Source organism: Abramis brama, assembly GCF_963993115.1.
Source record: "Abramis brama genome assembly, chromosome: 7".
NCBI classification, from domain to species: domain Eukaryota; kingdom Metazoa; phylum Chordata; class Actinopteri; order Cypriniformes; family Leuciscidae; genus Abramis; species Abramis brama.
In genome coordinates, this window is record NC_139969.1 from 1,339,019 (window position 1) to 1,360,431 (window position 21,413).

Consider the following 21,413-nt stretch of genomic DNA (forward strand, 5'->3'; position numbering starts at 1 on the left):
TTGTTGTTGGTGGCGTTATTGCATCCCTAGTTATGCCTACAATGCAAAATTGTTCCCTCGCGATTGGAAGCGTAGCCGCCGCATACGCATTTCAAAACATTGCAACGTGAAATGCCACAAAAAGCGGTTTGTGAAGGTCTTAGTGAGTTAGTAGTCCTCTCGACTTCTTTTAAGCTGTCCCAGGCTTAGGTGCTACTTTTAGGGCTAAAATGCTTCGTGAATTACTCTTAGTCAAAAAAATTAGGAGTCCTAAAGTTACGAGTGACACGCCCATTATTTTTAGGAGTTGCTCCTAAATTCGCCAGTTAGGAGCTACTTTTAGCCTTAAAATTCTTTGTGAATACGGCCCCTGAACTCCAAGATAAGATCTATGTTTCAGGATGCTCTAGTTTCTATCCCACCAGCCACGTTTTATTGGTCTAATTTTGTGGCTGACATTGAGTGGAAAAAAGTTTGGACTTTACCTCAAAAGTTCTTATTAACAAATACAATTAAAGAGATTTCATTTAAACTGATACACAAATTCTACCCTGCAAGACATTATCTATCAAAATTCAAGTCTAATATAAATGTTAACTGCTCTTTCTGCCAACAGCAACCTGAAACATTTACCCACTTATTTTGGTCATGTGAATTCACTTACAAATTCTGGAGGGACTTCCAAAAGTTTATTGCTGATTTTGTATTTTCTGATTTTCACCTTTATTTTAAGAATGTTATTTTTGGTTTTCATCACTTTAATCACAAAGATGGTAATGCCTTTTATTTTATAAATCTGTTTTTATTTTTAGCAAAATTTCATATACACAAGAGCAAATTCACCAATAGAAAGCCTGAACTCTTTCTACTGAAGAAAGAACTTGAACAATATATGATGACTATCTCTTTGTCAAAAAACACAAAGGCTCTAAGGACTATTGACATCTGTAAATCCCTAAAACTGTTCACATGAAATACTCTCGTGTTTTCTTTTTTTTCTTTTTTCTTTTTTTTTCTGTTTTGCTTTGTTCTCGCTATATGTTATATCTGTATTTTGTTCTTAAATTTGTTGTCTGTATTTTGTAAGAATTTAATAAAGGTTTATTAAAAAAAAAAAGAAAAAAAAAAGAAAGAATTGCAAGCCGCTGTAAGATAGTAGCCTACCTACTTTTTCGTATTATTGCACCCGCTTCGGATGTTATCACCCGATTGAATGGACATTATCAGTGGTTATCGGTCCATTCTTATGGGCCAGTAGGTCCCTACTGTGCCTCCTAGCAGGTGCAGTAGGTTGTTATCATCTATTCACATCGCTGATCAGCATCCTACAGGAAGAGACTCTCGATCCAGTCCCCCAGGAATACAGTCCGCCGCCAGACCTCAAAACTCCCGCGACTTTCAGGTAAAATGACAGAAAATTAAGACATTTTCAACTGTTCTTATTTAGTTTATGAGCTAAAAAACAAACACATTTTTTAAAAAACTGTTATATTAAAACTATAATAAGGTAACATAAAAGTGTTTAAACGAAATACCAGATATTGTTTTTATCGATTTTTTTTCCATTTGCATTTGCTGTATTTACCGGTCAAGCTAGCATTAGCATTAGCGATAGCATTACTAGTTTACTAGTTATTACAGCTAGTTTACTACAAAAACGTTGTTTTTTTTTATAGAAACAAAACGGTTAGTATTAGGCTACTAACAATTTAGCTTCCACCATGGCTAACTAACGTAATGAGTTAAAAAAAAGTTAGCCGATGAGGGGAAAAAACGATTTATTACACCGTGAGTTTCCTGTAAATTAACGTTACACCTTTTAGCCTTAAAGGCGTTCTGTGTAATGACTACACTGTACATATATTTTGTATCTGCTTCATACAAACTCTTCATTCAGGCTATATCATGCTCGTATACCTACTGTATAGTGATAGTGATATCAGGTTTGTGGTAGCTCTATTTTGATTTATGTAAGCTAGCAACAACAGGCTAACAAAAATGCATTACTTGAATTAACCTTGAACTTGAACTTATATTCCGTTTTGTGATACCCAACAACATAAAATACAATGGATAACAGTTTAAATGTTTATTACCAACAAGTAAATTGCACAAATTCGTTAAAAATTAACCCTGCAACACGGCCTTTAAGTTTCGTTTCTCAGAAAGTTCTGCCCATCATGATGAAGCTGTCCAAGAACACTGAACCGTCACACACACACACACACACTGAGGAACAAGCAGACAACATGTCCAACCAAGGTAATCAAAGATTGTTTGTTTTGATATTGTTTGTCTTCCCCAGTGAACTAGGCTAAATCATGAAAAGTCTAATAGACTAAATTATGATTCGCAGGAAATAATTGATATATACAGTACCAGTCAAAAGTTTGGAAACGTTACTATTTTTAATGTTTTTGAAAGAAGTCTCTTATGCTCATCAAGCCTGCAGTTAAAAAAAAAAACCCCCAAAAAAACAGTAATATTATGAAATATTTTTACAATTTAAAATAATGGTTCTCTTTTTTAATATACTTTAAAATGTAATTTATTTTTGTGATGCAAAGCTGAATTTTCATCAGCAAGTACTCCAGTCTTTGGTGTCTTATGATCCTTCAGAAATCATTCTAATATGCTGATTTATGATCAATGTTGGAAACAGTTGTGCTGCTTAATATTTTTTTATAACCTGAGATACTTTTTTCAGGATTATTTGATGAATAAAAAGTTAAAAAGAACTGTATTTATTTAGAATAGAAATCTTTTGTAACAATATACACTACCGTTCAAAAGTTTGGGAACAATAACTATTTTTTTTTAAAGAAATTAGTACTTTAATTCAACAAGGATGCGTTAAATTGATAAAAGGTGATGGTAACGATTTATATTGTTAGAAATGTTTTTATTTTGAATAAATGCTGTTTTTATGAATAAATGCTGTTAACGTTTTACTCATCAATGAATCCTGAAAAAAGTATTCCAAAAAAATATATTAAACAGCACAACTGTTTCCAACATTGATAATAACTGAGTATCAAATCATCATATTAGAATGATTTCTGAAGGATCATAAGACACCAAAGACTGGAGTACTTGCTGATGAAAATTCAGCTTTGCATCACAAAAATAAATTACATTTTAAAGTATATTAAAAAAGAGAACCATTATTTTAAATTGTAATAATATTTCATAATATTACTGTTTTTTTTTGTTTTTTTTTGTTTTTTTAACTGCAGGCTTGATGAGCATAAGAGACTTCTTTCAAAAACATTAAAAATAGTACTGTTTTCAAACTTTTGACTGGTACTGTATATGTTTATCAATATTAATCATCTACCTAGCAAACAAAAACATATTTTTAGAACGTTTCCCTTAAAGTTTCCATTTCGTTATTTCTTGTTCTATGAACGTTTAAAACATGCAGTTCATTAAATGTTACCCTTACAAAAGAAGTGTATTCATGTATTCATGCTTCTACTAGCCTTCTTTTAAACTAAAAATAATAAAATATACTTTCAGTCTACTTTTTATGTAGGGTTAGGCTACTTCCCAGAAATATAATGTATGCACTTATAAAAGTCTAAGTATGATCGAGATATACTTATAATTTAGTATTCTGAATAATTGGCTTATAGTTGTGTTTACCAGTGGCGACGTGGTTTAAAGGCCGTGTTGCAGGGTTAATTTTTAACGAATTTGTGCAATTTACTTGTTGGTAATAAACATTTAAACTGTTATCCATTGTATTTTATTTGTTTTTAAAACTGGGTGGGACAGATGTGTGTGTGTGTGTGTGTGTGTGTGTGTGTGTGTGTGTGTGTGTGTGTGTGTGTGTGTTTTGTGTTAATACAAACAAACTATTTAGCGGTCATTCACATACGTCAGCAATGACGTTGCCTAATTTATAATATAACTAAGTGACATGGCATCTCACATTTAAGCAATAAATTTAATCCGAATAAAAAGACACTGTATGGCTATTATCAGCTATTACCAAACAGTAGCCTATTGTTTAATGCAGCCTCAGATTATAATTGCATAAATTATATTAAGAGATTAATGTTTTAAATATTTTAATGTAGAAAGATTAAATGAATGGAAAAATTAAATAATAGGTTGCTTTTGAAATATGAAACTAAAACTGGGCCAGTAGGTGGCGTGTTAATGAGTGAGTGTAATCATTAACCCTTGTGGTTTACACATGTCCAAAGTGGACAAAAATGTGCATGTACAAAAACTCATCAGAATTTGAAGCTTGGGAGCACAGACTATAAACAAAATGTATAGAGGTTTAAATTCATGAAAATGATTTATGAACATTATTTTATATAAAATATGTATTTTATGAAACATGTTGACCTCTATAAATGCTAGAAAAGCAAATCCATTTCTAAACAAGTTGTGTTCCCAATTTGAGGTTGATCTCTCAAAAAATGAGCTTTCAGTAATATTGTGTTTGGCTGCAGTACTCCAGTACTCCACTGGGACACAGTGGTTGGATTTGGGATTTGCAGCAGAGTTTTTCTCTCTCAAACATTACATGCAAACACACACTTATTTAATACACACAACAAACCACACTCAGACATCCACACCAACACACCCACACAATTATAGCTGCATAATTTATCCAATTGCCTCTATAATTATGCATTAGCAGAAAAGCATTTACGCCACAGGCCAAACCTGATAAAATGGCAGATCTGAAGGAAAAAAAAAAAATAGAATTTTTTTATTATTTATTTTTTAAGCCTATTTACAAATGCTGCATCATTTTATAGTTAAATGGCCCAGGGATTAAAAATGGCCATTTTAATGGGTTTCAAAGGGGACATTTTTTGTCCTTAAGGTCCTTGGAACTATTTTGTGTTACTAGAGTAAAATAGATTTATTAAAAGAAATGAGTAAATGGTGAAATAGTAAAATTCCGAATAAAAATACACACCTGTGCCAAAATGTATGCAGTTAATGCATAATGCATATGCAGGCAATAACACAGGCAAAATTATCACAATATATATATATATATATATATATATATATATATATATGTCCACAAGGGTTAACAATGTAGCCTATGAGTAAAATACTTAAGTACTGTTAAAATCAGATACTCTAATACCGTGTCCTAACTACACGCGACGCCGCGACGCGCGATAAAAGCTTATTTTCCATGTTAATCAGAGTGTTTGTCCTAACCAGCCGCGACGGCGACACGCGACGATTCTATTTTAGAAACGGTTTCTATTTTTCTGCGACGTCGCGCTGGAACAACAAACACAAAGTGTGGCGATGATAATCTCAGGTACTGTTGTGCTTTATTTAATGTTTAAAGCGTGTAATGTGACTTTGAATATCATTTAGTGCTCCAGCTTTGTGGCTGTAAAAGCAACAATGGATATAATTCACCTCAGATCTTGAAATTAAACAAATGGAAACAAGAACGTTCAAACTGTGAACAAACAAGTGTATTCTTTGACAAAGATTGTTTTAGTAACTCAGTAGCCTATGTATTTTTAATAATGTTTAAATGGTGTAATATTTGTGAATTTAATTATGTAGCGACTTATCCATTTTCTTGCAATTGTCAAGATTATCTCTGGTGCCGCGAGACTCCGCCCACACGCTGTTCTGATTGGCTGTGGGTTTTGATTGATTTTGACGCATCTCGCAGTCTTGTCGCGTCTAGTGTGGACAGACAATTTTTTGTCGCTGGAATCTTATCGCATCGCGTCTGGTTAGGACACGGTGTAAAGCCGCCTTTCCACTGCACATTCGCATAGACTGTCGCATTTTTCGCCCCCTAGTGTCAGTCGCACGGAACTTTGAAATTGGTCGTGAAGTTACCGTCGGCTATTCAAAATGGTAAAATTAATGATTTTAATGAATGTAAATGCATGCAAGAATATATCCACACAAAACAAATGACCCTCGATACATCTAAAATAAAAACATAGTAGATTTTATAGAGCTAATCAATATAAATATTGATTTAATAATTATTAAAAAAAAAATTCGGCCATAATTATTAATAACCGGCATTTTACAGAAATAGCGTTTACAGAATGACATTAAAGTGTTAAAATATTGGTAATTCTAGCTTTCTAGCTAGTTTTGATTAGAATACATCACATCCGGTCGACCGGTCGCATACGGTCTAGCCGCAGAAGTTCAGATATTTCAACGCATCTGAAGCTCAAATTGGATCTGAAATTTACGCATACGCATATGATCGGAACTCCACGCAGCTCCCGTACTACTGTCCATTGGAAATGAATGACTTCCGGTCCGACAGCTGTCGTTTGTCGTGTGCAGTGGAAAGGCGGCTTAAGACTTTTACTCAAGTCGTATAGAAATTGGTGACTTGGTGAAGGAGAGTTATAATGTTACTGGAAGAACGTGTATTTCATAACTTTGAGAGATGTTCATGAATAACGTTCCCTTTTGGCTGGGTTATTGTTCGTTTTCTCAACAGTTTGTTTTCTCCTCAGGAAACCCAACCGTGAGATGGAGACCCGCTGGAAACTCCCCAGCTTCATTTGACGACGATCATCACCAGCACACACTAAACCCAGCGCCGAATGAACTGCGTCTGGTTCTGCTGGGAAAGACTGGTGCAGGGAAAAGCGCGACGGGAAACACCATCCTGGGAAGGAAGTGCTTTGATGATGGATTGAGCATGGGCTCGGTCACTAAAGAGTGCAAGAGAGAGAGAGCAACGGTGAAGGAACGAGAGCTGGTTCTTATCGACACGCCTGGGTTTTTTGACACGGATTTGACAGATGACGAATTAAAACAAGAAGTAATCCGTTGCCTGGTTTTGTGTTCTCCGGGTCCTCATGCGTTTCTGCTGGTGGTGCCGATAGAGCGGTTCACAGAGGAGCAGCAGCGCACCGTAGAAATGATTCTGGAGATGTTTCATGAGGACGTCACTCATCACACCATCCTCATATTCTCCCACGCGGATAAACTCAGAGGAGAATCCATTGAAAGGTTTGTTTCAAGACAAGATCAGAAAGTGAAGGAGCTCGTGAAGAGATTTGGGAGGCGATTCGTGGCTTTTGACAACACAAACTCAAACCCGGATCAAGTGAGCCGACTCCTGCGGAGAGTCGATGAGCTGCTCGCTCAAAATCACAACCGTCACTTCACCAGTCAAATCATGGAAGTAATGCAGGAAGCGCAGAGGATAATAGACGTGAAACTGCAAGCTGATAGGGCCGAAAGAATGAAGAAAATCGAGAAGGAGGTCGGGAAAATATCTGATGATCAATTGCGTTCGTTTATTGCGTTCGTGAACGAAGAGAGGCACGACGCACAGAGAAAAAAGACACGCATGCAAGGCCGGATTAAACAGATAGAGACGGATATAAAGAAAGAAGAGCAGAATGCCCAACCGATCCCTGCGAGTCTGGAGCGTTTCAGAGCATCTCTGAAGAGAGAGCAGGAGAACATGAGGAGATTTGAGGAACGAGAGAGGGAGGAGGAGAAGGAGAGGCTGGAAAGAGTGGATAAAGAAAAGAAGGACTTGGAAATCTGGGCCAAGGAAGAGATTGAGAGGAGAGGGAATGAAGAAGTGAAGAACTTTGAGCTTTTATCACAACGCAATGTGAAGTTGTCGATAATGCTGTGTATGTTTATGCTGGGGGCCGGAGCTGCGTACGCTCCTGCGCTCCTGGCGTTCCTGTTCCCGGCGGCTCCCGCTGTCGAAGTCGGAATAGCCAGTAAGATTTTGGCCACTCTGCTCGGCGCTGGAGCGACGGAAGGAGGGGTTATCTTCGGGACGGTCGCTGTAGCTGCATTGAGAGCGATGTCGCAGTGCTCCATTCAGTGACACGTTTATGATCGACAACCAAGATGAGTTCACAAATCAAAATTTTTTCCCAGTATTTGTATGGAAGCTTGTTTCCGCCACAGAATTAAACATTTTAAAAGAACATTGCACGCAATTTTGACTTTATAACAGGCAATTGCGACATTATATCACACAATTCTGACTTTATATCACGCAATTGCGACATTAAATCATGCAATTTTGACTTTATATCACACAATCGTCTACCCACGCTTGCCCTAAGGATTACGAGTTCTGCCATGCCTCTGCCAATGCCATACCTGTTTGCTGTTTATTGACCCCGCCTGTATGATGACCATGTTTTGGAATAAAGCCTTGCATATGGATCCGCACGTCTCACGTCTTGTTCGCCCCATTACAATATCACACAATTCTGACTTTATATCACGCAATTGCAACTTTATCACGCAATTCTGACTTTATATCACGCAATTGCGACTATATCACGCAATTCTGACTTTATAACACGCAATTGCGACTTTATCACGCAATTTTGACTATATCACGCAATTGCGACTTTATCACGCAATTCTGACTTTATATCACGCAATTGCGACTATATCACGCAATTCTGACTTTATATTACGCAATTGCGACTATATCACGCAATTCTGACTTTATAACACGCAATTGCGACTATATCACGCAATTCTGACTTTATATCACGCAATTGCGACTATATCACGCAATTCTGACTTTATAACACGCAATTGCGACTTTATCACGCAATTTTGACTATATCACGCAATTGCGACTTTATCACGCAATTCTGACTTTATATCACGCAATTGCGACTATATCACGCAATTCTGACTTTATATTACGCAATTGCGGCGATAAAAAGTCGCAATTACCTTATTATTTATTATTATAACAAGCTTCCATATTGACTACAAATTTTGGAAAATTATATTAATTTAAAATTGAATTTATTATACATGACAATGAACTGTTTAAATGCATTTTTATCATGGTCTGTCTGAATACTCAATTCTGATTGGCCGGAAGGTGTCTACTAAAACCACACAGGTAGTTCCAGCCAGTTTAATCACTGTTTAATATCAATACGCTGCTTTTCATTTAAGCTACACACGCATATGTCACATGACAGAGATTACAGATCGCGCTGCACACACAGACACAGGAGCACGGAAACTTTTATTAATAAAATAGCTTCTTCGCTACTGAATTTCTAATATTTCTCCACTATGAGAGGATGTATTTGAAGTAATTAAACTTGCAGCTTTATTGTTAGTGGACAGAGGCGCTGCACAGATGCAGGTAACATCTCTCTCTCTCTCTCTCTTGATAATTAATTCAAATAAATGCTATAATTAATTCATTAAAACAAATGTAATATTACAGCACTACTTTATCTCTTTCTGATTTAAAGCTGGCAGAATGCAAGATCTAACTGACGAAAATAACCATCTGGTAAATAGCCATGGTATAAATATACATTAAAATCCCATGTGGTGAAAATCCAGCTTTTAATGTTGTTTATGTGTCTATGTGGTGTTTTTAATCTGCTTTAAGACAAATCATGTGTAAATTCATAAGTCGACTCCATTGCTGAGTATTTCCTCCTTAAAACTGCAGTGAACCAAAGACAGTCTCAAAAACACGCTTTGAAATCGCTGGTGTTTCTGACGTCACAAACTACCTTGTAACCAATCAGATCAACGTAATTTAAAGCAGGAGGTCTCGAACGAGCCTAAAATATTATAATATAGGCTAATATGATAAAGCAAAAGCAATAGGACTTCTGGGATCAGATCGCACAATTCAAATGTAGTTTCTGACATTGTTTATGTACTTTTATTGTAAAAGAAGTAGTTCTTATGTTTAGTAAAATCAATTGTTTGGAGGTTGTTTTTTTTTGGACCCTTGGTTAATTATGTTTAGAAATAAACGGCTAGCCTAATTAATCCATTGCATGGCTTGAAGACATTAATACATTTAGAATACGTTAACTATTTAATGCACAGCTAGCCATGGATTATGCCTTACATATCATATGTGTAAGTGAAGAAAATGGAAATATACAGACTTTTGCTTTCTCAAATTCTGTGTCAAAGTTCCTAAAAGGACGTGGTGATGGAAAAAATATGAGGTGAAGGGAAAAAAAACAATGCTTTTAAAGACTACACCTGGCAGATTTTTGCTGATATGATTATGTTTATTATTATTAAGCAAAATGCACAAAAATGCTATTTTTAAACACATTTTACTCTAAAACTGTGAGAAAATCAAAGCCATGAATCTAAACAACTTGTGCTCCGAATCTGAGCTTGATATCTCAATAAATGAGCTTTCAGTGATATCGTGTTTGTCTGCACGAACGCTCTTTCATCTCCATTAATTTCTAATGTTAGTGATAAAGTATGTTTATGAGTTGCTTAATTCATAAAATTGAAATAGAACCTTTTCTTCTGAGAGTGTGAAGTTTTTATTTCTCTAACTGAACTTTTTCCAAATAAAACATTTTCTTGTGCATATTGTTGTAATTGATCATTGATTTACAGGTTTGTCTTCAATTTCTCATTTCAAGTGTTTAGTGTAAAACCCTGTTAAAAAACAAAAGTCTTTTATTTTATTTCTGTTTAATTTCTATTTGTTTTATATCTGTTCAATTGACCCTTCGCTAAGCCCCGCCCTCCTTAGTTACTGTTGCTACGCCTGTCAAGCTTTTGCGCCTGGCACGTCTATTACAGTATGTATGCACTGGTTTCAGACATTCCTAAGGAGATAATTAGTCATTTTTAGCGGACAGGTGAAAATTTGAGAGAACAAGACTGCAGTATGCATTCGAGGGCTATATCCACGACAATATGCAAACGATTAGAGAATAATTTCATCAAAATTGAAGCTAAAGTCTATAACGTTAGGTCTCAGCGCAAGCAGCAGCCGCCTCATACGCTGACCATTCAAATGGGAAACACACAAATTGAGGAACAGCTGTGCATGCCCAGCAGGGTGAGTGAAATGTGAAAATATTCTAATATTTATAAATCAAACAGCTTATCCATATGTATCGTGGAATAAACACAAGACGCCTGACCACTTTGCAATGATAACATTCTCCCGCTTATATTTGTAGTGCGCCAGGCTAACGTTACTGCTCACACGTCGTGGGTCACATAAGTGACTACTGTTATAAACTTATTAAACCTGAACTTTATGAACTTTTACCTTTTAGCTGCTACTTTTACTAGAACTAACACCGGGAGAGTCGCGATCGGATTGGGGTAACGTTACTAGTTTGGCCGTCAATTAACAAAATGCTGAAATATATTTTTAAGTAGCCTACCGTTAAATTATGTCAGTGAGCCTCCGTCTTGCCTTTAATCACACTGCTTGATCCACGAGCTGGACAATAACTTTATTCTAGAGCTGCTATAAAGCCAAAACACTTTACTTTTAATTTCCTATTATCAATGTAAAGCTGCTTTGGAACAATCTACATTGTTAAAAGCGCTATATAAATGAAGATGACGCCCGGTATTTCTCCCCTTGGGTTTTAGGTTTCGGGAAGGGAACAAAATCCACCACCCCGTCCAAAATTTTAGGATACTGGGTATCAGATTTGCACAATCCATACGCACAACGCGGCATGTTTCCCTCTCGCTCGAAAGCTTGCCAGACCTCCCGCGCCTAGTTACGGTTGCTAAGCCACGATTGGCCTGTGCCGGTTTTCGGGCGTGGCTTAGCGAAGGGTCAATTATGAAAGCTTGTTTCCACCACAGAATAAAAACAAAAAGTTGTGTTTTTTCATTTCACAATTCTGACTTTTTTCCTCTGAATTGTGGTGTATAAACTTGCCATTTTTGGAGTTATACAGTCTAAAATAGCCTATACCTTTTTCATAATAATTTTATAACAAGCTTCAATAGTTCAACAAAGTGTTATACATATTTTGATATGCAAGTGTTTATTATTATCATGTTTATTGATTATAATCTGACGGGCAATAATAACAAATAATTAAAAAAACAAAAGGCACTTCTTAATAATGACATCATCCTCCAGGAAGTGACATCATTAATTGGCGGGAATCAGAAGCACAAACTTCGGTAAGTGTTGTCAGTGGATCTGATGAATTCTACTTTCTTCCTCAGAATTTTTGTCTTGTAAAAAAATCTAAGCATTCTTACAAAAGGACTTCAGATATTAGCTGTCTTGTTTAATGAAAACTGTATCAAAATTTGAAAAATGTGAGATTGAGCTAAAAAATGGGTGTTTATAAAACATTGATGCATCTCAAAGACTGAAACCCCTGATTTACTAGTCAGGTGCTAATATTCTGATTTAATAGTACTTATTTATTTATTTTTAAAATAAAAGCGCCACCTGCGGGAAGATCAGGCACACACACACACACACTGGTCAGCTGATCTTCTGCGTCATCATCATCATCATCATGTGTCCATAGCAACTGTGTTTGGGGCTGTTTGTGTGGCTGGCTGCGAGTCAGGCCGTTGCTGGAGATCATTTATGTTATTATATGCAAATGCTCTGATATTTTAAGATGGCGGAGAAGCGTCGCGCGGGCGTCGCGATGTCGGGCAGCTGTGAGCGCGACGGCGCGTTCGCGTGTGAGTCTGGCGTGAGCGCGCTTCTCGGGTCTTCTCTGCTCACACTGGTGGAGTCCAGGCCGCGCGATCCCGTCGGGTTCCTGGCCGAACACTTCGCGCATCTCTCGGCGCAGGATGATGACGCAGGCCCGGAGCACCAGGCCGTGAGTCGCGCGCTCTGGAACCTGAGTCTCGCACATCACTCGCAGAGGTCGTAACTATTTTTCTTTTTTTTTTTTTACTTTCTTTTTTCTTTTTACTTTTATGTCGATGTATTCAATGCAGTGCTGTTTCTTTTCTTGCAAGAAAACCCCCCCCCGCCGTGATATTCACTTTCACCTTACAAAATAATTTATGGGATAACCAATGATTGTTGTATGTTATTTGATTTGATTAATAACATTATATTATTGGCAAAATACTTTATAGATAAATAAATTCAGAAACGAATTAAAATACTTCTCAGATGCCCTCACTAAAATGGAAAATCGAAGTGCAATAAAACTGTATAATCTGTTAGTTTCGTATAATCTGATTTTAAGTTTCTTTTTTCTCTTTCTTTTCCCTATTTATTATTATTTTTTTTATATTTTTATTTCTTTATTTGTGTTGAGCCTTACATGCCTGTATTTTCTTTGTATAATAACTGTTTTGTGCCATTTTGTTGTATTCAGATTTTGTATTAAAAAAAAAAGAAAACTCAGTGAATAATAATAATTTAAAAAAACCCGCTGTGATTTTGTTTTTTTATTTGCTTATTTCTTTTGTAACAGATTTTTATATATTATTTAAATAATTTTTAATTATTATTGCTATTATTTATCTACATTAACCCATGGGTGATTTTTTTGTTTTGTTTTGTTTTGTTAATTTGCTTTATTTTTTATTTTTTATTTTTTTACATTTTTTTTTTTTTTTTTACAATTTTTATCTTTCATTATATTTTTAAACCATTTGTTTGTATTTATTTTTGCTTTGGCCAATAATGATATTATTAAACTATTTTAAGCAACAAGGTTTATTTATTTATTTTATTTTATTGTTCCAGAGTTGTATTTTTATTTTATTTAATTACTATTTTCATATTTTAAAACTCTTAATTTTTAAGTCATAGTGGAGTTTTTGTCTTTTATTTATTTATTTTCTCTTTTTATTATTGCTATTATTTGTCTCTCTTAAGCCAAGAGAGGATTATTTTTTATTTTATTTCATTATTTTTTTGTTTCATATTTCATATAAAACTCTAGTGGAGAAGTTTCTTTTTATCTGTTTCTTTTTGTTTTATTATTACTTTCATTAATCTCTTTCAAGCCAAAAGAGGTTTCTGTATTTTATATTATATTATATTATATTATATTATATTATATTATATTATATTATAACTGTTATTTATTTGTTGAACCAGCTCTTGCACACACATAACCAGTGCGATTCTCTTATTGAGATTCAGCGTACGTCGACACGACAACGATATGCTTAAAATGGAGAAGCTTTTCCTTTGAGTTTCCCGCATACAGACGACACTAGTTTCAAAACGATCCCCATTCACACGGATCCACTAAAACGGCTAAAAACGCTGTATTCTGCTGCCAGGCCAGTAGATGGTGATGAAACACTATAGACTGAACACGTAATACGCATGTTCACATCATCGTTTTCACAAATTCATGTTTTTGTTGTTTACACAGAGACCGTTTTCAAAAACTTTGAAACTTGTTTTCAAAAGTTTTGGTGCATTTTCAGGCACCAAAAACGCCGTTGTCGTGTAAACGAATGGCCAAAACTCATAAAAAGTTTTACGTTTTTAGTTGAAAACGATGTAGTGTAAACAGCCCCTCTATTTTTTTAACCTTTTTATTAGTTGAACCAGCTCCTGCACACACACAACCAGTGCGATTGAGATTCAGTTTGAGCTCTTGATTCTTTCTTTTATTTTAGTTTGTCAAGAGATTTAAAGCACCGTTTTTTTGAAGAGTGCGCATGCGTGAACGTGCTCTAGTACGCAAGAACGAGCCTATGATTGAATCTGGAATAAAGCAAAATAACTGAAATAGTCCTCAGATGCCATGTCTGTAATTTATATCAAAACATCTAGCATTAATTCGATCTCAAACAGTTTCATTAAAAGAAGTTATTTCTCCACCACATGCGTGACGTAATAAACCATCGTTGTTGAACGACCACTTTGCGATAATATGGTTTCAGGAAACAGTCGTGACTATAGTTGATGTCTTCCACAATGCATCGTACTCTGGTAGTGAAGCAGCGAGTTACGGTGTTGTACGGGAAAAATATCTTGTTGAGATTCGGGGGCTGTTTACACGACACCATTTTCAACTAAAAACGTAAAACTTTTTATGCGTTTTGACCGTTTGTTTACACGACAATGGCGTTTTTGGTGCCTCAAAACGTAAAGTTTTAAGAAAACAGGTTTCAAAGTGCAAGTTTTTGAAAACAGTCTCCGTGTAAACAACAAAAACGCGAATCTCTGAAGACGATGACGTCATGACCATGAGTATTACGTGTTCAGTCTATAGTGTTTCATCGCCATCTACTGGCCTGGCAGCAGAATACAGCGTTTTTAGTCATTTTAGCGGATCCGTGTTAATGGGGATCGTTTTGGCAATAGGGGCTTTCGCACCGGAGGAACATTTTCATAGTTCCTAGAACAATTGGCGGGAGTTCCCGGATTTTGTCGTGTTCGCACCGCAGGAACAAGGAACTATTTTAGTTTTATGAACTCCTTTTGGAGGAACTAATTGAGCTCCTACTTCAGATTCGGGTCTAAACCAGCGCTATAGGAACTATCTGTGACGTTAGTGTTCGCTGATTGGCCGAACGCACGCGAAACACCAGCACCCGCCATTTTTAAAAAGGCTGTGTAAACACAGATTATAGCCTATATATTTACTCCAGAAACTAACTCTATGAACATGCGAAACAGTGATAGATAGATCTCTTAACCTTTACGCTGAGGAGAAAATCCAACACAACTCTTGAGGAGACCAAGAGAAACATGAGTATGTATTTATACACTGGACATCAACACACGGCATACGCTAATAACTCTTCATTACTGTCTACTTTCTTTGTATAACAGTTCTATCTAATAACGTATGAGACAGATCGTAAACTGATGAACAGGAGAATGCGAGCACTGTGAGTTCAGTCGTTCTCAGCGCCGTCAAAATAAAACTCCCAACAACAAGCGTGGCTCACGTCACTTCAGCGTTCCTACTGGCGGTGCGAATGCAACCAGGAAAACGTTCCTAAGGGAACCATTAGTTCCACCCTGGTGGTTATTTCCTAGAACTAAGTTCCTAGAACTATCCGGTGTGAAACCCCCTAATGGTGTACGCGGAAAACTCTTAAGCGTTTTAAGCATATCGTTGTCGCGTAAACATTCCCTCCGTTTGAGCTCTTGATTCTGTCTTTCCCTGCAGATCAGCGTTCAACAGTAACACGCGCACGGCGTTCGATCTCCTGACCCGTGACCGCGGTGCCGGTGTCGTCGGGGTCCGCGGGCGTCTCTACACCGAGATGCTCCGGTGCCTGTGCAGCGAAGGCGGGCTCTCCGGCTCGACCGCGGCTCCGCTCCTGCGCCGCGTCCAGTGCCACGACCACGAGTCCGTGCCCTTCGAGCTCTTCCGGCAGGGCGTTCTGACCTGCTCCGTGTTCTCCGACTACATCCGGGCCTCCCAGTGCCTGTACGGGTCGGTGGCGAGCGCTTCGGACCGGCCGGCGGAGAGAGCGCTGGGTCAGGCGGTGCTGGAGACGCTCCGGGAGGCGCTGGAGGCGGCGGATGGGGACGATGTGGGCCGGTACCTGGAGGCCAGCGCCAAGATCTCTCCCGGTAAAGTGGCGAAGGCCATGGCGGAGGCTCATCCCGGGAATCAGCAGGATAATCCCGTCATGGACGCGCAGGAGTTTGAAGACGCCGCCGCCGCGCTGTTCATCGCTCGAGTGCGAATGGTGACCTGAGTGGGAAAAAAGAGTTGTATTTCTGTCTTGTCTTCCAGCACAAATATCCAAACATTCTTAAATCAAGATACATTCACTGGAGACTAGGGCTGTCAATCGATTAAAAAATGTAATTGCGATTAATCGCATGATTGTCATGAGTTAACTCGCGATTAATCGCATGATTGTCATGAGTTAACTCGCGATTAATCGCATGATTGTCATGAGTTAACTCGCGATTAATCACATGATTGTCATGAGTTAAGTCGCGATTAATCACATGATTTTCATGAGTTAACTCGCGATTAATCGCATGTTTGTCATGAGTTAACTCAGTGGTTCCCAATTCCAGTCCTCGTGACCCACTGCTCTGCACATTTTGTATGTCTCCCTTATTTAACACACCTGAACCAGATCATCAGCTCATTAGGAGAGACTCCATGAATTGAACTGAGTGTGTCAGATAAGAGAGACATACAAAATGTGCAGAGCAGTGGGTCACGAGGACTGGAATTGGGAACCACTGAGTTAACTCGCGATTAATCGCATGATTGTCATGAGTTAACTCGCGATTAATCGCACATTTTTTGTTTGTTCTAAATGCACCTTAAATTAATACTTTTCAAGTTTGTAATACTCTAATCAACATGGGCGTGGATAAATATGGATGCTTTATGCAAATGTATGTTTATTATTGAAACCATAGTCAACATAGAGCATGAAGACGAGACATGTTTCAAAGGTCATAGATGTTTTTCAAAGAGCTTGTTCATGTCTATTATTCCCATTATTCTCTTTCTTTGCACTGAGCAATTTACTAACACAAACATGTTTAGATTTTTGCATGACAGGGCAGCTCTTCTGAAAATGCTAAATGTACATTTATTATTTATTATTACATTAGTTTGTCTCTCTCTGTGCCCATTTTGATGAAGCTAAATTCTCAATAAAACTGTTTTCATTGGTATATTTTATTGTTTCTGTTGTCAAACAACGGAATGAATATGAAATGGTGACTGAAACGCGACCAATTAACACATAACCAGCTCTCCCTTCCAAGATGTTAATCTGCACAAAAATCCTGATAATCAAGACGTCGTCTGATGAAATCAAATACACATAAGATAAAGACAATATGTGCTGTGATTTCGGCTATACTTGCATGTAAAATTAGAGAAGCAACATAACATCTGTGTTTAACTGAATTAAAGCGCTGCTCCTATTGGCGCGCGAGAGAGAGAGGTGCTGGGAGAGAAGTACCGCCGATTCTCATAAACGAAATAAGGTTTGGGCGCTTTTTTGAAGGGAAAAAATCGCTAAAGGGGTCTGCAATGTCACTAAGTTTGCAACACTGTATCTCCATTTCTCCAACTAGGGGTTGGGCCACAGGTCAAACAGAAAATACGCGTTGCGTTAATCACGCGTTAAAAAAATTAGTACCGTTAATATGATTTTGCGTTAACGCGTTATTAACGCAAGATGCCGCTACCGCGCTGTTCATTGCTCGAGTGCGAATGGTGACCTGAGTGGGAAAAAAAAGTAATATTTCTGTCTTGTCTTCCAGCACAAATATCCAAACATTCTTAAATCAAGATATATTCACTGGAGACTAGGGCCGTCAATTGATTAAAAAATGTAATTGCGATTAATCGCACGATTGTCATGAGTTAACTCGCGATTAATCGCACATTTTTTTATTTGTTCTAAATGTACCTTAAATTAATACTTTTCAAGTTTGTAATACTCTAATCAACATGGGCATGGATAAATATGGATGCTTTATGCAAATGTATGTTTATTATTGAAACCATTGTTAACGCGTTAACTTTGACAGCACTACTGGAGACGCATTTTCCAGCACCAATATCCAAACATTCTTAAAGCAAGACCCAGACAGCAACATAGTGTCGGTCCAGATCCGGGCCACATCCGGTACATGAGGATTCAATGCTTACCTGATGTGGGCCGGATCTGGGCCGACACTATGTTGCTGTCCGGGGATACGTTTACTGGAGAAGCAAAATGACTGATGATGTTAAAAGGTTTTGTGACGTCTGCCTTTACATGCACATGAACTTTAATGACATCCCATTCTTAATCCGTAAGGTTTAATATGGAGTTGGTCCACACTTTGCAGATCCAACTCTTCTGGGAAGGCTTTCCACAAGGTTTAGGAGTGTGTTTATAGATTTGGAGGGGTGTCCCAATACTTTTGGAAATATAGTGTATGTCTGGAAAATGTATCGAAATGGGGAACATTTTCATTTTCATACGTTTCAGAAAACAAGACTCAAAGGGTCAGTTCACCCAAAAATTAAAAATATCCATATTTATAACTTTATAATCACTGGCTTGTGGCTTCCGGTAACGGCCACACGCAAGTCTAGTGACCTGATGCATGACGAGTGACCTCTGACCCGACGCTTGACGAGTGACCTCTGACCTGAAGAGTGACCTCTGACCCGACGCATGATGTAGGAGTATCGTAAGCTTAGGGAAGAGCAGACGCTTCTCGTGGTTCAAACAAACTCAACCTCCTCCCACATTTCTCTTCAAAAATTCTCATTTTAGACTTCTAATCCGTGACCGGTGTTTTGTTTTGCTCTATCCTCTGTGTTTCCGCGTTCATCAATACGGAATGTGTCAGGTCAGAGGTCACTCGTCATGCATCAGGTCAGAGGTCATGCATCAGGTCAGAGGTCACTCGTCATGCGTCGGGTCAGAGGTCACTCATCATGCATCAGGTCAGAGGTCATGCATCAGGTCAGAGGTCACTCGTCATGTGTCAGGTCAGAGGTCACTCGTCATGCATCAGGTCAGAGGTCACTCGTCATGCGTCGGGTCAGAGGTCACTCATCATGCATCAGGTCAGAGGTCATGCATCAGGTCAGAGGTCACTCGTCATGTGTCAGGTCAGAGGTCACTCGTCATGCATCAGGTCAGAGGTCATGCATCAGGTCAGAGGTCACTCGTCATGCGTCGGGTCAGAGGTCACTCATCATGCATCAGGTCAGAGGTCATGCATCAGGTCAGAGGTCACTCGTCATGTGCCGGGTCAGAGGTCACTCTTCCGCCGGAACTAGACTCGTGTACGGTCATAACCGGAAGCCAGTGATTATAGTTTATAAAGTTATAAATATAGATATTTTTCTTACAAAAACGCTTTCAGAAGGCCTTCATTAACCCCTGGAGTCGTATGGATCACTTCACTTTTTGGGGTTTCAAAATCTCAGGCACTATTCTTATTTAAGAATGTTTAGATATTTGTGCTGGAAAACAAGACAGAAACACTGAGGAAGATCATCTTTTTTTGTGCAGTTCCAAAAGCATATTGTACCCTTACAAGTCAAGGGTATATAGAAAGTTTTTTTTTTTTCAACTATATACAGACACTTCTCATCATCCATTAAAATTCCCTATCCATATATAATCCAGTAGAAGATTTCACACATCGGTTCATGTGAAGAATATCAACATGTTGATCAAGCAGTAAAACCACGTTGCTTGTTGTTTTGGTAACACAGTTGATATCAAAGTGAAATCATGATTTACCCTGTTGATGGCTTTAGTCTAATTTTAGTGCAGGAAACCTCAGTTAAGGAAGTGTCTGCAGTGTATTTCTGAAAGTGCGTCGATTCCCTTTTCAGTGCCCAGATCAGATCAGCCACAAATGAGCTCAAACACAGTTTACTTCTGCATCTGTGGTATTTGCATGTGACGCATCGCATTTTCACATAGAACAAATGTATGGATGAACACTTTAACATGAATAAAGTGAGTGTGTGTAAATTTGCACTGAATAATGTTCATTGTTGTCTTATTTGCATTAGTATAATACTAAAGACCGTGTCTATGTTATCATCTATGGATCAGCTTAATAAAATCATCCACACAACTGAGACTTTTTTTTTGTTTTTTTTTTTGTGCATATTTAAAGGTACACTAACATTTTTTGTTCAAAATTATCACAATTTAAATAATGAGTCAATACATAATCAGACATTTATAAGTAAACCTATATTTTAGACCTGAAGGCATGGTTTTCGCTGAAATATTTCGTACATCTTTACTTGCCTGTGTGTGTGTGTGTGTGTGTGTGTGTGTGGTATGAGAGGTCAGTGGTTAGTCGTCACAGCGAGTGAGAAAGTTCTTCACACATTCAGTTTGATACAGTTAAAAACATGTGAAGAGATGTTTGACTGACTAAGCGCTCACTTATTAAAAGTAATGAGAGTGTGTCAATAATTCAACAGGGAGTGTGTGTGTTCAGTGACTCAAGTCGCTGCCGCTCTTAAAGGGACAGTGCACATAAAAATTAGCAACTGCCAAGGATGATGTATTATTGTACAAAACCCAGAAATGAGTTATTTTAGCACATCTAGTCCTGAAGTGAACTGGTTTTTGGTTAAAGTCCCCCTGTATTCAATCATTTTATCCCTAAAACTCATCATTGATCACCAAAATGACCTATTAAAACGTTTTTTTCCTTGACAAATAAAATAAAAATCTTCATGCCTTAAAATATCTTGAATGTAACTCGACACCCTTGCCTCATTTAGTATTCGCGGTTCTATGAATATGCAAATGAGCCCCGCCTCCACTCACTCACTCAGCTCAGAGATCCACTGGTTGACGATCACACGTTGATCTGATTGGTTACAAGGTAGTTTGTGACGTCAGAAACACCAGCGATTTCAAAGCGTGTTTTTGAGACTGTCTTTGGTTCACTGCAGTTTTAAGGAGAAAATACTCAGCAATGGTGTCGACTTATGAATTTACACATGGTTTGTCTTAAAGCACATTAAAAACACCACATAGACACATAAACAACATTAAAATCATGTTTTTCAACCACAGGGGGACTTAAAATGCCATAAATAAGGTCTGTGGTGAACAAGCTCATAAAAGTTGTGTTCATATGTGAACTTGAAGATTATCACTATAAACAAAACATGTTAGTATCATAAACTTTTGTCAGTCACTGAGCTTATTTTCAACAATAATCCAAAAGTGTGCATATTTTGATATGCAAGTGATTATTATTA

The 21,413-nt window shown here is 37.6% G+C and overlaps 2 protein-coding genes across 2 annotated transcripts; both read left to right on the forward strand.

Annotated features, from left to right (window-relative positions):
• The first annotated feature begins 2,191 nt into the window (after nucleotides 1-2,191).
• On the forward strand, nucleotides 2,192-8,633 carry LOC311087645 (GTPase IMAP family member 7-like). The gene is made up of 2 exons (XM_084121013.1): nucleotides 2,192-2,241; nucleotides 6,471-8,633. Exons 1-2 carry the CDS (start codon nucleotides 2,229-2,231, stop codon nucleotides 7,811-7,813), a joined length of 1,356 nt encoding a protein of 451 aa, XP_083977139.1. The 5' UTR covers nucleotides 2,192-2,228; the 3' UTR covers nucleotides 7,814-8,633.
• Nucleotides 8,634-12,264: 3,631 nt separating this feature from the next.
• LOC311087651 (tubulin polyglutamylase complex subunit 1-like) lies at nucleotides 12,265-17,335 on the forward strand. The gene is made up of 2 exons (XM_084121018.1): nucleotides 12,265-12,619; nucleotides 15,852-17,335. Exons 1-2 carry the CDS (start codon nucleotides 12,363-12,365, stop codon nucleotides 16,387-16,389), a joined length of 795 nt encoding a protein of 264 aa, XP_083977144.1. The 5' UTR covers nucleotides 12,265-12,362; the 3' UTR covers nucleotides 16,390-17,335.
• Nucleotides 17,336-21,413: the final 4,078 nt, after the last annotated feature.